Below are 16,210 nucleotides of genomic sequence, written 5' to 3' on the forward strand. Positions count from 1 at the left end.
AGTGTCTATTTCTTGATTTCAGTTCAGGTCATGATCTCAGGGTCCTGGGATTGAGCCCTGCATCGGGCTCTGTGCTCAGGGTAGTCTGCTTGTCCCTCTCCCTTTGTGCCTCCCCCACTCATGCTCTTGCTCTCTCTCTCTCAAATAAGTAAATAAAATCTTTAAAAAATATGCTTAATAAATGGAGGTATTGATGGAACCAGCTGAGTTAACAAAGCTTACCTATTGACTTAAGACAAGGCAAAACACATATGTATCTATGATCCATTCTACACCTGATTTGATCATGAAGTCATAAGTTCATCTGCAAGAGGGCTTGTCTTGTCAGTTATTTAGGGTATAAGGTGAATATAATGGCTATATGTTATGGTAACAGAATAATACAAACTTCCCTTTTGATTCCACACATACACAGGCACACACATTCCCTTAAAGAAGGGAAGATCTTTTTAATTAAGAGGAAACCATGATGTAGATAGCTTGGACCTAAAAGTACTTTATTCAGGTACCAGGGCTGTTTTGGGGCTCCATTAGTATGACTAACCATTCCAGTTTTCCTGGGACTATGGGGTTTCTAAGGATGTAGGCAGTACACTGTTGAAACTAGGAGAGTTCTAGGTAAACAGGAAACGTTGGTCATTCTAGGCTTAGGTGACATATTGTGGTATGGGACTTCTATTTCTGGCAATGGTGAACTAGGCTATAGAGATTAATCGTCTTACTAAAAAATTCAAAATACTAGATAAAAATATCTTTTAAAAATCTTTTCACAAGCATCAAATTAGTGTCAAGACGTTACAGAATTATCAGGACAGAGTAAAGGGAAATAGGGAACAAAAAGAGATAAGTGGAACATAGAAGTGGCTTTTACCTTGGGGATAGTTGTCAATAAAGAAAAATTTGACCTTTGGTTTTGATTATCTCAAAAGCAGAGGAACTCAGAAATCAAAGCCTAGAGCCAACCTAAAAAGGGGATAATAAATGGGAACTCTCTACAATTAAGATGGAACCCTAAAAGGCTTTACTCTTTGGGAGTGAAGTTGAATTAGAAATAAACCTGCCTTTATACAGTGCAAATTTACATTCCTTGATTGTCCAAAATATTAAAGCCTTGTATTTGATTTAAGAAAAAACTGAACAGGTGGTATCCCCAGGCACCTTGCAGAAGCAAATACAAATCCTCTACAGAGAAAGATGCCATCATCCTAAACCTCAAATTATTCATGCAAATAACATTCTAATGACAATGAGCAGCACATAATCAAGGATAACCAAGCATAGAAATCAAGATACCATGAGCCAGACTACAAAACCAATGATAACAGATACAGACCTGCAAAGATATTAGATGACAGAATCATCAGGCATAGATTAGAAAAACAGCTATGCTTACTATTTTTTAAACATAAAATACAAATTTAAAATATCTGCAGGACTAATGCTGAAACTAATATTATGCTATATGTTAACTAAGTAGAATTTAAATAAAAACTTGAAACGTTAAAAAAATAAAATAGAATATCTGCAGGAGACAGCAAACTATAAGATAGTTTGTAAAATGTGACTTAAAAAAGGGGAAAATACAGTAAGAGAAAAATAATGGATGTGTTTAACAGGAAATCAAATGCAAAAGAAGAGCAAATTTGTAAACTAACAGTTATAAGAAATTACACAAACCATAGTGGAGAAAGACACAAAGATGGGAAAGAGAGAAGAGTGACTAAAAAACGTGGAAGATAGAATGAGAATGTCAAATACATGTTAACTAGAGTTTCAAGAAGAGAGGGGAAAGAATGGGGCAGCAACAGTATTTGAGGAGATAAACGGCTCAAAATTTTCCATGGGGTGACTTGATGGCTCAGTTGTTAAGCATCTGCCTTTGGCTCAGGGCCTGATCCCAGGGTTCTGGGATAGAGCCCCGCATTGGGCTCCCTGCTCCTCTGGGAGCCTGCTTCTTCCTCTCCCACTCCCCCTGCTTGTGTTCCCTCTCTAGCTGGCTGTCTCTCTCTCGGTCAAATAAATAAATAAAATCTTAAAAAAAAAAAAAAAAAAACTTAAAATTTTCCAGAAAGAGCTTCTGAAAAATTCAACCCACAGATTGGAAATCCTCCTCATGCCAAAATCCCAGGCAAAGACATTTTTTAAAACCTATACCTAGACACATAATATCTTAACTGTAGCACACCAGGTAGTGAAATATTAAAAGCAGTCTAAGAGAAAAGACAACCCTCACATGAGCAAACAGACTAAAAGCTGACACGTCAGTGGCAACAATGAGCCAAAAGACAGTGGAATTATACCTTCGAAGTGTGAAAGAAAATAACTACCATTACATAATGTTTTATCTAGAAAAAATTTTTCGGAGAATGAAGAAAAAAGCTATTTTCAGGAAAAAGTGAAGAGTATGTGCCTTCAGAATTCCCTAACTAAAGAACATTCTAAACTATTTAATTTAGATGCAAGGAAAGTAATTCCAAATAGAAGGTCAAAGATGTGAAATTAAAAGCAAATAAAATCTTAACTAAAATAACTTAGATAAATCTAAATAATTATTGTTTATAAAACAATAATACAATACTTTTGAATTAAAAAATGACTTAAAAGCACACATACAATAGCATACAAGTTGGGAATAGAATAAATGGCTTAGGTATTCTGAGGCCCTATTTTTATCAGACAAGGGTGAAAACAATAGAATAAATTCAGACTGCTAATTTGCTCACTGTAATTTCTAGAGTAACCACCAAAAACAAACACAGAAACCCAGAATCTGTAGTTTTCAAAGTAGTGTAGAGAGTAAAGGAAGGCTGAAGGAAAAAAGAAACGATTCAAAAGTAGTCAAGTAAGGACAGAAAATGAAACAAAACAGGCAGGACAAATAGAAAGCACAAAATAAAGATGATTGGTTTTTCAAAAAAATAGTAGTAACATTAAATACTCCAGTTAAATGACAAAGACTCTCAGGTAGGAAAAATATCCAACTCTATACTATTTTTAAGAGACACACAGAAAGCATAAAGTTAAAGATAGAAAGTCAAAGGATGAAAAATTATATACCATGCAAAAACCAGCCAAAAGAAAATTGATAAATTTATATTCATAACAGATAATATAGACTTGAAGGCAAAATATATTTAGTGATACAGAAAGCCACTTTGTATGCACCTAATAACACCCCTTCAAAATATATAAAGCAACATTTTAATTGGGTGAATTTTATATGTGAATTATATCTCAATAAAGTAGGATTATCCTGCAATTTTCCCTTCCAGTACTATCCTTGTCAGGTATTTGTATCAAATAAACTTTAGTCTCAGAGTAATTTCACTCATAAACATAGAAGCAAAACTAAACAACAATAACCAAAAATTTAAAAAAATCTAGTAATATATAGACAGAGTATACATAATGTCCAGCTTACATTTGTGCCAGGAATGCAAGGTTATTTTAACATTGGATAACTACTAGAATATACCACATTAAAACTAAAGGGAAAAATCATATAACTATCTCAATAGAGTCAGAAAAAAAATTTCATAATTTTAATTAATTCTTAACTAGGAACAGAAGGAAACTTTCTTTAGCTGATAACAGATGTCTATCAAACACTGATAGTAAATATAATACTTAATGGTGAAATGTTCTCCTTTAAGATAAAGATCAAGTCTAGAATGACCAAGATCACCACTTCTATCAATATGTTGTTAAAGATTTTAAGCAGAAAGTTAAGAAAATGAAGCAAGAAATATAAAATGTGGAAATGAAGAAGTAAACTGTCATTTGCAGTAAATCATAAAAATGATCTATAGAAACTCAAAAAGAGCTCATAGGTAACTTATAGAAATAATAAGAAAATTTAGCAAAAACCTATATATACCAATAATATGTAAAATCAATACATAAAAATGATGTATATTTCTCTAATCCAGCAATAACAAAATGATATAAAAACATACTGAACACTGAAAATATGTAATACCTATAAATAAATAACCACTGATGTGCAGAACTTCTATAGAGGATTATAAAACTTTATTGAGAAACTTTAGAGACCAAAATGAATGGAGAGAAATATCATGTTCATGTATTAGAAGGCTTAATATTTAAAGGTGTCAATCATTCCTCGATTTATTTACGGGTTCATTGCGATCCCAATCTAATTCTAAAATGTTTTAGTTTAGTTTAATTTTGTTTATTGTGTTTGCTTTTGCTTGTCTTGTTTTTTGGTAGAACTTGGTAACCTAATTCTACAATTTATATCAAAGTGCAAAGGGCTAAAAATAGCTTTGGAATAAAAAAATAAACTGAGATAACTTGATCTACCAGTTATCAAATTTGTTATAAAGCGGTAACGATTAAATTAATGTGGTACTGGTCCAGTGGTAGACAGAGCAGTGGAACAAAATAGACAACACAGAAGCAGATTCATGCATCAAAGAAACTTGATACATGATACAGAGAGCCTAGCAGAGTAGTAGAAAAAGGACAAACTTTTCAATAGATGGGACAACTGGGTGTCCCTACAGGGGAAAAGTGAGTATTGACCTCTACTTTACATCACACACAAAATTTGTAGGTAAAGTAATGACTTTAATGTAAGTGGCAAATCAGAGAGAGCTTTTAGAAGATAATCTAGTACAATATCCCCATGGCCTTGGAAGGCAAAGGCATCTCTTAAAAAAAAAAAAAAAAAAGCAATCACTAATGATGCAGAAAATGTCGTTAAGTCTGGCTATCATAAATTTGATATTAAAATTAGTTTTGTTACCATAAGGAGAAGAAAATACTAGCCAATGAGCAGGAAAGAGACACAGCTTCCACAGCTACCAAGGATTTTAAGATCAGAATATATAAAGAACTCCACAGGTCAGTAAGAAAATCTATCAGAAAAATGGACAAAAACTTTGTACACGCATATTATAAGCAGAGATTTCAAAATGGAGTATGTATATATAGCAAAAGATATTCAGACTCATTTGACACCCAGATTGTCAAAACTGACAATGTGTGATATCAAGTGTTAGAGGGATGTGCAACTTTGGGAATTCTCATACTCTTCAGAAAAATAGTATAGGCTTATCTACTAAAATTGATGATAAACAGATTCTCTGGCCCAGCAATTCTACTTCTAGGTAATAACCTAGAGAAACTAGTGCGTATATGTGCCAGCAGACATGTACAAAAATGTTCATAGCTACAGTGTTTGATATAACTATAAATGTGAAAATGCCCATATATCAATCAATAACTGAATGGAAAAGTATATTGTGAGAGTCATAATAATAGAATATCATCCAGTAATGAAGTTATAGCTACACACCAGCATGGAAGAATCTTAAAAATACAATTTTATTTTATGTATTCTTGTTTTATTCATTATGTGTCCAGTATGTGTGTGATATTTCATAAATTTTAAATGTTAGATTTAAAAACTGTGGCATTGAGTTTGAGAAAGCATCGTTTCCCCGGCCTCACCCTGCTCTTGCCCTCACAGCACGGGATTCTGGGAGTATTAGAGGGTTGACTTTCCTCTACTTGATAATACTCCAAAGAGGGGAGCCATAGCTATGGCAACAGTGAGACACTTCAAGCACTCTGAGATAGGCAAAGCAGTGAAGAAAAGAAATTTGTGGGTAGACACATGTGGACCATCCCTTCGTGGCCATCAGAGCCACTATAGTGGGGGACACCTTACAGGTGGTGAGCTGAGACTGGGCATCAGGCCCATGCCCCATTATCCTTTGTGATTTGAACACTGAAAGTTAAAAATGCAGTCGTTTGGATCCTGGACCCTTGAAGCTAGCAGCTCGTTGGTTACAGATATTTTGTAAGTTTTGGGATAAACATTAATTTTTACCATAACTAAACATTTTATAGTAAATATTCTAGGAAGTTATTATGTTTATGTGTATGAATCAGAAAATACAAATCCTTCCTGGTCAGTCAGATTACTTCTATTTATCTTGGTATATTTTTTACAAAAGTCATGTCTTTGTAGACAATGGACACTGGAGAAATGACATGAATCATTTACAAGGATCCGGGTGTGGGTGTGCATGTGTGTGCAAGTGAGCATGTCATCATATATATGATGCCACACTACGGGAGGCCATTTACCTTATATGCCTCATCACTGACAGCTTTGATGTTGGCTTCTCTCCATCTTCCTGGTACTCCGTCAATTACCTCGCGATAGTTCACATAATAGCCAGTAATTTCAGCCCCTCCAGTCTTATCTGGCTGCTTCCATCCAAGAACCATCGAGTCACGAAAACTTTCAAGACAAGTGATATCACAGGGTGGAGATGGTGCCGCTGTTGCGATAGGAACAGCAAGTGAGTAGACAGAAATGCATTTATGATTCCATGTATATTAAGCTTGTCTCATTCGTGCCATGTGTGAGGCACTGGGGTCTTGCAGTATAACACTAAAATATGAGACTGATCCGTAACTTGGCAGCCAGTTTGGTGTATGAGGAAAAAAGCAACACACAGTGAGAAGGATTCTGCAATTATTTTTCCAAAGATAAAAAGCACCTGCGCCCCTACTTCCATGGAAGAATAATTTTTGAAATACTAAAAGCAAAATGGTGCAATATTCTGAAAAGTGATTCTGTTCCCCATAAGAAGACGTATTTTTCCCAAGATACATATGTTTGTTTGTTTGTTTATGTGGTTTTGTTTTATTTGCTCCTTGAGGAAAATGAAGTATGTATATCAATTTCTGCCTCAGTGTGCTTACAGAGAATTTCCACGTTATTTCCAAATGGTTAGCATTTCATCATTCAGGTATACATACCCTGGTGAGATCTTACAACTAAACAAGTTCCGGCTACACACAGAAAAAATCTTATTTGGAGCTCAGCTAAATGCCACCTTAAAAAAATAAAAAAAATAAAAAAAAAACAGGCACAATCCGCCATGTAATTTTTTCTCTTAGTATATAATATTTTTGCTGTATTATTTTTAACCTTATGTTGGACTACTATTCATATAGTACAAAATACTATACAGCTGTCCTTGTGTTTTGTGTTCCTAGCCAGAAAAATATTTGGAGGATGTTTTAAAAGTCTTCTTCCTTTATGTGGCTTCTGATTAACTTTTTACCCAACTACTAAATTATGGTTTTTGATAAAGAAAGAGGGTCAGATGGTAGAAAGAAATTCATCTAGACGTTCAATAACATCAAAGAGTTTTCTGAAAATTTATTCGGATTACAGGAAAAAAGAACTATTTATTCTTATTCAAAAGAGTCTTAGAACAATAAAGATTTTAAAAATAAAATACATTTGTTTCTCTCTCCCCCTCACCAACCTCCTTCATTCTTAACATTAAAAAAAAACTTTCTCTCTCACTCTTCCTATTACAGAGCAATATTGAATGTGAACTCTCAAATGAATATCCCATCTTGAGTTGAGGGGACAATAAAGGTTCAAAAAAAGAAAAATAGAAGTGACAGAAGCTGGGGGTTGAGTATCAGTATATGCTTATCATTTCATTTTTATTTGATAAGAAAACACTGTCACCTAGACTATATAAGCCACAAGTACCAAATATCCTAATAAGAAAATTCTGAGCTTACTGATAATTAGTCTTAAATAAATCAGTTCTGGGAATGTGATTCATATAGCACAGAAATTAGCTTTATGCGATGATGATACCCTGTTAAACTTTTCATGGCACCTCAAAGAGATAATGTTATTTATATTTATTTGAGTTAAATATGAAGGATAACTTGAAAACCTGAAGTTGAACAACAGAAGTTAATAACTATGATCCTGATAAAAGGTGACTTCTTTGTAAAATATTTTTCCTATACATGTATTGAACGTGAATATTTCAAAGGACCCCACATATGCTGTGATTATCAAATTCTTCCTGTTCTCAGCTCTAATTTTCTTAGCGAAATGAGGCAAAAGGTGTGTCTGCCTGAGAAACCAAAAAGGACCCTATAACCAAATTACTTTAAATATTCTATTGTCATTAAGCACAGTGAAGTATATATAAAAGCCAAACTCATATAAATTTACTTTTACAACTCATTAGACAGAAGTATTGCAAACAGATAGCTGAAAACACGTCAAAAGAAGAATAAACATAATGAAAGTGAACACAGATGGAAGAATGTGATCCAGACAATGAGGTGAGGACACTGATGGAGACGGACGGAACAGTTGTACTCTTTCGACTCTCACCTATGTCCTTCTTCTTTTTCAGAGGGTCAGACTTACTTTTCCCCTTAAGATCTGCCTTCTTTGGTGATGGAGTAAGCTCTTCCTGAACTGTTTCACTTACTTTACTCACTTCTGTTTGGCCCAGGTTGTGAGCGCTACTGGGTAGTGAAGGTTTGTTAAGTTTGCTACCAAGCAAAGCATCTTTCTTAAAGGTTGGCTGGGAGGCTTCATGCATGCCTCCCCTGGAGTCTGTTAGTCCACCAGGTGTATCATTCAGTTCAGGCCACACATCTGGAGACACTCCTCCCCCTACAATTACCAGATAACAACAGAAACACTTTAAGCCCAGACACAGTACACATTGCTCCTACTTAATAGAACAAAGGGAAAAACAGGACCACAAACAGAACAAAAGTAATCTTAGTTTAACAGAAGTCACTCAGATTTGCAAGAAATATGGAAAGCATACGTTTCACATAATTTACACCAAGGAAACAGTTCAACTTCTCCATATTCTGGGAAAAGAAGAAATGAGAACAGAAAACCACAGACAGAAGAGGAACCATTTTGATTTGTAGAACCCAAGTATATATAAGAAAAAAGCAAATCTCTGACGTGTTTTTGAAAGATATTAAGTCCTATTATTCAACAGAATGAGGGGAAGAAAGGCTCATAAAGTGCACAAGACATACATTAAAGATCCTGATTTTATAACAGATTTACATACATGACTGACCTACTAACGACCTGTGCCTCCCAACCTCAAAAAAACATGTTCACTGTTGTCCACGTTATAAGGAATATTAAAAAGCAATACAGCATGATAACCAAAGGTAACTGGTATGAAACAATCTTTCCCTTCAAATATGGATGACTCTATCACAGACTTCATTTGCGGTGCTCTCAACTACCTGGGTCCCTTCCCTGCTTTATCTAAGACTGGCAGGCACATCAGGGACACACATACAATTACTTTATTACCGGTTTTATTCTGTCGGTTACTTTGTGAGCAGAGATGTAGCATATGATTAAGCAACCAATGGATCTTGCACAAAATTTAGAGGAGTTTATAAAAAGCATGTTAATGTGTTGTTAGTGAAAACAAGCCAGGCTTTGTCACAGGTGAAATGGCTTTTAGGCACAAAATGATCTGTGTTACGGGCGATATACCACTTCAAGGGACCGGATGGCCCTTCGCATTCCCAGGATGAGCACGAAGTTAGAATGGAGTGTCACACAGTGGGCAATATCTGAGGAAACCAGACTTGTGACGACGACAAGGCTACGGGTGCACAGATTCTGGGTAAGTGATGAAGATCTGTAAAATGACGGCTATGGAAAGTTAGCTGTCACCTGGAGTCAGAGAAAATGATCGTCTGAGGATGGAATCATCAAGCAATCCTAGAAGCTGTAAAGAATTTCTGGAGAGGGTGGTATCTTCCTTTATAACTTAGAAAAATCCGTTTCTAACTACCACGTTATGCATAAGGAACTTACCAATAGCAGCTTTTACTTCAATTGCTTCTGAATCCTGTGAATATTCACTAAGTCCAGCTGCATTCACTGCTCTGACCCGGAAGATATAACTCTGACCAGTCACCAATCCATGGCAAGTAAATCTAAAAGGAAAGGAAGTTTTAAAAATTTTTCCTAGGGGGGAAATTAGACAAGACGGTTTTAGCTTAACTGAATGATCTGGCTTTATAAAAACAACTCATTTTCTTTTTCTTAAAGATTTTTTTTTTTAATTTATTTATTTGACAGAGATAGAGACAGCCAGCGAGAGAGGGAACACAAGCAGGGGGAGTGGGAGAGGAAGAAGCAGGCTCATAGCGGAGGAGCCTGATGTGGGGCTCGATCCCATAACTCCGGGATCACACCCTGAGCCGAAGGCAGACGCTTAACCGCTGTGCCACCCAGGCGCCCCTAAAAACAACTCATTTCTAAAAGGAAGAAGATGTACAGAGATCAGGTGATGCATGTACTTTAGACAAGAAAGCAGCTACTTAAGGCAGTTTTCTAAACTCACTCCATCAAATAATGCAGAGTCCTGGCTTCCGCCTGAATAAGTACCTTAACTTTTCTGAGCCTCTGGTGTGTGCATTAGTAAAATGGGGATAATAATGCCTCCGTAATAATTTTTGTGTAAAGGTTGGCCATAAAGTATTTAAAGTACCTATTTCAGGGCCTGATATATAAGAGGCATTTAATAAATAATAGGTGGTATTAATACTATTAATGGCTATTTCAGGTATATACTTATGGCTGTAAGGCATTGGCTGCTTCTGGTTACAGAGGCCGAGCCACTGCTTCCCTGCATCCCAGGGGAGGTATAATTACTTGAGAAATTACACTAGAATCTGGAAATAAGATGAAATATGGATCACCATTTAGATATAAGGATCCAGTAATGAGGTGTGAATCCATGGGCAGTTTCACACATAAAACAACCTCACTCCTTAATAGCTATTATGGCTATAAATAGCTGTTTCATGAATCACTGTAACATTTTAATCCATCCTGAAGACTATAACCAGAGGAAATAACAGGTCTGCTAATGACTCTATTACCATTAGTAATGTTGGAATATTTAATGAAGGCAGTCATAAATTAGGCCAATCCTTCAGGTCAGCTCAGTTCAGCAAATATTTATTGAGCACTTCAGTGTTCCAGACACTGAGCTAGAACTGTGGACACAAAGACAAATAAAAAAATGGTGCCTGTCCTTGAGAAGCTCTTAACTGTTTGTGGAAAGGCAGACCCTGCCTAACCTTCTATAAGTATTTCTATATAGTCCCAGGTAAAGGCTGGGAACTCACAGTAAAAGTGAAATGAACAAGCGGGTAAATGAATCTCTTGTTTTTTCCCATTCATTGAATTGCCCCTATTCTCTCCTGTTCTGCAAAAGAAACAACCCCTCCTGTGGGGGTTCTTGGCCTTTGACGTGGCCATGCCAGAAACTGTCTAACAAGCCTGTTTGACAATTTGGGGGCAGGGCGTTTCTCCTCTCAGATGATCGTAAATCAAAGGAGGCTCAGAGTTTGGTTGCAGGTCAGAATTCATCAACAACCTGCAAAGCTGGCTGATAAAAATATTTGAAGGCAAGAAAAAAATAACCCTCTTCATATTAGAAACAAATATAAAGAAGTGGCAAAGTATTCTGAACGTCCCTTTGCTGGTGTTACTTATGTCTCCTTAGCACTGAGTTTCACCATGTTCAGAATTTGTAAAATGTTGATACTTTTTTCCTATTCACTTAAAAATGCCTAGGAGAGCCTAGGTGGCTCAATCAGTTAAGCATCCAACTCTTGATTTCAGCTCAGGTCATGATCTCAGGGTTTGTGAGATTGAGCCTGCTTAAGATCTTCTCTCCCCCTCTCCCCCTCCCCCTCCACTACACCCTTCTCTAAAAATATTACTTAAATAAATAAAATGCCTGGGTACTTTATATCAGCTAGAGTCTATTGGATCCTTGAAATCGAGTATCACACTGAATATTAAAGACCAGAACAGAGGGGTAAAAAGGACAAATTGCATGAGGGAAAAGAATCAGAAAAAAACTGTAAAATGAATTCATCATGGCCGGCATTAATATATTTCTAGTGTTTAAGATCACAAGTAAACCTTTTTTTTTTTCAAATATATGACAGATTATGTTCAATTTTAAATTCATTTGGATATTTAAAGTATAACGTTTTTTAAAAATCTCCCTCCATTGGATGTTTGTGCTGTTCTATGGGTCCATGGCTGCGTTTCCTCATTTTTTGTTTTTTTTTTGCTTTGTTTTGTTTTTTGTGGGGGAAAATCATAATTTTAGTGTAAATTAAAAAGTAACTTTTTATTTTTTTATTATGTTCAGTTAGCCAACATATAGTACATCATTAGTTTTGACGCAATGTTCAACGATTCATTAGTTGTGCATTTCCTCTTCATAGCCTCCGTGCTCTAGAGTCAGAAGGCTCCCCACAGCACCCCCCAGCCCCACATTGTGGTTACCGTGGGCCCTTCACAGGGTTGTTGTTGCAGGGCTCCCACTTGCCAGAGCCAACAACGCTTGCTTCTATGTAGTACCCGACCAGCTCTTTAGCATCTTTGGATTCCTCCCACGAAACTATCACTGATGTGTCTGTATTTCTGCTTGGGATGATTTTGCCGGGGGGCTTGGGGATATCTGACAAAGGAGGAAAATGATGATCAAACTCAGGGCGGTTTTAAAAAATTCATTCTTATCACATATGTACAAACACACACACATACATAAATTTTATATAAGTAATCATGTCAAACATACAGTTGCTTTATTTTGTATTTGTTAAAGCAGAAAATAAAAAAATCAATATGTTAGTTTGGGGGCATAATGATACACTAAATACTCCAGAAAAAAAAATACATTAGCAATACTGTTGAAACTCCTGGAGAAGTTTACTTTTCATAACTTCATAACTAATAATAATTAATTTTTTAAATGTATCAGTCAGGTACACTCATCAACTGAATTTATAATGTGAAAGAAGGATGCCACCACTTTAACTTCTCAATAGATACATTCTAATGAGATTCTTGCTTTGGAATTTTTTCTTGAAGTAAAATCAGTTTACAGTTGTTCAACCAAACTCTTTACTCACCAAGTTTGTCCCCTACCACAGTCACTTCCGTTGCCTCTGAGGGCTCGCCAACTCCTGCTGAGTTAGAACAGCGGACGCGGAAACGGTAGGATTTCCCTTCAGCCAGGTCGAACAGAGCAAAGCGGGGAGACTTCACAGGGAGCTCTGTGTTCACGCGCTGCCAGTTTTCTGTTTCTGCATCACACTGCAGCCCCAACAGAGAGACCCATTCACAGCGTGGCAAGAATAGTGGGAACTCTGAGCCAGGCATCTAGCAGTCTTATTTATCAATCAACAAACTACTTACCTGTTAGGAGTTGAACAGAAGAGATTTGGAGGAAATGGGGATGAAGCATCTGTAGCCCATAGGATTATCTAAATCAAATATGGCTTCGGATTGTTTGACAAATATGCTACTTTAATACTTCACTAATTAACTAAGATTATGGATCTATTTATAAAAGACTTTAATTTACTTTGAAGACAGTTTGGGGTCAGACACTTTTCTAATTCTTAGGGTAGGTAAGTAGATTTACTATGCTATACAAAATACTTAAATTTTCATTGTTATAAACTGTCTTATTTTAATAAAGTGTTATTTAATGACTCATAATCTCATTCAGGTCTGTACTCAAATACCACTTCCTCAAAAAGGCCTTCTTGATTACCCCCCCATTCTATCAAAGGATCTAAAAGATTCTTTGTTCCTTTCTCATCACTCTCTATCACTTACCCTGCTTTATTTTTTTTTTAAACACTTATCTGTATCTGAAATTAAGTTATTTATTTGTCATCTCCTCCACTGGAAAGTAAATTTTAATGAAATGAGTTCAGGGAGTTGTCTTGTTCACTGCTATACAGCAGAGCCTAGAGTTGTACCTGGCACGTAGTAGATAATCAACAATTGTTTTTTTTTTTCTGAATGAATGAATTGTTTTGAATTCTCAATGAATGAATGAAGGAAGTTAATGAAAGTTAAAAGGTTCTTTTTTTCTTCCCCATATTATAGAATAAATGACGGGAAAAACTAAATTTAAAGCAATTCCGTTCTTGGCACTAAAATGATCTAGAGTGACTCTGAAATCCTTGAAAGGATGTGGTGTCGATTTGCACTTTGGTAGAGATTATAGTAAGAAAACTACCATTAGTCTTCAGTAATCCTTTATCCCACCTATTTGAATTCTCAATTCTGCCTAAAGGTTAGCAGAAATGATTTTGCTTCAGAACTTTTGAAAAATTCTAGAGACTTTTCTAGAAATCCAAACCTTGTGATACAGTGACCAGCTGTCAGGATGATACGCTGTTGAGACTATAAGAATACTGATATATCACTTGGCATAACCTTCATTGACTTGAGATGGGAGGCAATGTGGTATGGCGCAAAGGACCCAGAGGCATCCACTGCGGTTCTAGCTTTGTTAATAACAAGATACGTGACCTTGGGAAAGTCACATGAGCATTCTTTGGTCTCAGTTTCATCATTTGTAAAATAAGCAAATGTGACAAGGTAACCTCTAAAGTCCTTTGTAGAATCTTTCATGATTGTGTCATTGTGTGCGGGAGGGTGGAGAGGATAAATTCCCCCTAAGTAGTCAATCTGCTGCTAACTGAGGGATAAAATTCCCCCAGACCTTTAATCCTTTAGTTTATGGCTTTGATTCATTTTTCCATATTCTCCCCTGGGGAACATATAACAATTATCAGTCATTTATACTTTCATAATAAAAATAATAGCTGCCTTTCACTATGCTAAGAGCTTTAAACCATTGTAACTCTTTAATCCTCTCAACTATGCTCTGAACTAAGTACTGTGGGGGTAGCACTGTGTGATTATCCAAGTTTTCTAGAGAAGACAGGCTTGGGAAGGTTGAAAGGCAACGATGTGTCTTGTTGGGTACAGTATATGAAAACTGAGCCAGACTGCCCAGGTTCAAATCCTAGCTCTGTCTTTTACTAACTGTGTGACCCTGAGCAAATTACATGCCTCATCGAAGCCCTCTATTAAATATCAACCATTTCAGGGCTCACAGACATGGTGTAACTGGGCATAAGCTGTAGCCATGACAGGTGAGTTTGTGCTTTACGTGCATGCAACTTCTGGTAACAAATTCTATAAAGAAGTGCAAGCTCGGGGGTTATTGAGGCAGCAGCATTCCCACGGGCATGAACATTCTGGGGATTAAAACATGCTGCAGGACAAGAGCATGTGAAACATTGCCCTTTAGAAAGGTCAACATGTTAGAAGTGGCTCATCAGAAATAACCTGGGACTCAGCTGAGTAGAACAGTTTGACGTTTGGATAGTTCTTCTGTAAATGTGCCCTAGTCTCTGGGCATGTGCTGCTCCCCCAATATGTCAACATCCTGGGCCTTTTGTATATGTCAGCGGTGCCTATAGAGGCCTCTCTACTCACACTGCACACATAAATGTTCCCTCTGTTTCACACTAATAGGTTCGCTGGTGGAAGAACACTTAAATTGTAATCACAGACTCATCTGCATTTAGGTCTAGGGAAGTTATAGATTTTCCTGGAGAAATTAGAGTTTATGTGACCAAAGGAAATGTTCAACAGAAGCCAAACTTGACTCATCTGAAGAAAATGCCTCAGTGGTAGGTTGTTACTATGTCATTACTGTAGGAAAGATGGTAATTATTGTCATAGAGCTTATTCAGAACTCTTTTCCTGTGGAGCATTTCAAAAAGATTCAGTGAAGGGTATGTATTAAGCACACCAGGAAATAAACATTTTCCACTCTAGTCTTGCCCTTCTATTAAAAAAATAGAAAAAAAATTTTAAATCAGAAATGCTACTCAAGTTATATTTAATTTGAAGCTAACATCTAGAAAATACACAAATTAGTAACAATAAAAACTTTAAATATTATTTTCGTAAAATCAGACTCTTTTGAAAGATGCCCATATCGCCTGTTAAAGAGATAATCTATTTATTGTTACCAATTTGCTAGGGATAAGGAGAAGTGAGGCATGCCCCTCAAAGACATGAACTAAATGTCTTTATCAAGGAAATAAATTAATAAATTTATTAATTAAAATAGGAAAAACCACAGACCCTATCATTTTTAGTGCTAGTATAATTTTCTCTGATGATCTGAAATAACTAAAAGGCCATAAAGATAGTCGCATATTACTTTTATGTTGTCACCTAATTTGCAGATGTTTGCGTGTTTGCACGCACCTATATATCTATGATATTTGTCGTCTTGTAATAATTGTCAGGAAGGGTAACCTAATAGGTGTTCTGAAATTGAATGGTCAGAATAGCATTAAGGATGAAAGAGAAAAGCTCTTAGGAAAACTAACCGAGCTACATGATATTTTTGCCAAATAAAGATCTTTTTTATAATTTTGCTATGAAAGAAAATGTAAATGATAATTTACTGTGTTATCAAAAAATTTTATAAAAATAAAATCC

At 36.0% G+C, this 16,210-nt stretch overlaps 1 protein-coding gene across 5 annotated transcripts in view; it reads right to left on the reverse strand.

The window, feature by feature from the left end:
* Window positions 1-16,210, reverse strand: part of MYOM1 (myomesin 1) — a 155,147-nt gene that overhangs the window by 49,780 nt on the left and 89,157 nt on the right. For 4 of the 5 annotated variants that reach the window (XM_026496035.3, XM_057313257.1, XM_048218588.2 and 1 more), the window contains 4 exons: window positions 12,799-12,982; window positions 12,170-12,344; window positions 9,671-9,792; window positions 6,118-6,314 (listed from right to left, as the gene is read on the reverse strand). In XM_026496035.3, the coding sequence (XP_026351820.2) occupies window positions 6,118-6,314; window positions 9,671-9,792; window positions 12,170-12,344; window positions 12,799-12,982 (678 nt within the window). Of the gene's footprint in view, window positions 1-6,117; window positions 6,315-8,194; window positions 8,483-9,670; window positions 9,793-12,169; window positions 12,345-12,798; window positions 12,983-16,210 lie in introns of all 5 variants that reach the window. The other variant, XM_057313258.1, reaches the window with a different exon arrangement.

This window comes from Ursus arctos, unplaced genomic scaffold (genome assembly GCF_023065955.2).
Source record: "Ursus arctos isolate Adak ecotype North America unplaced genomic scaffold, UrsArc2.0 scaffold_17, whole genome shotgun sequence".
NCBI classification, from domain to species: Eukaryota; Metazoa; Chordata; class Mammalia; order Carnivora; family Ursidae; genus Ursus; species Ursus arctos.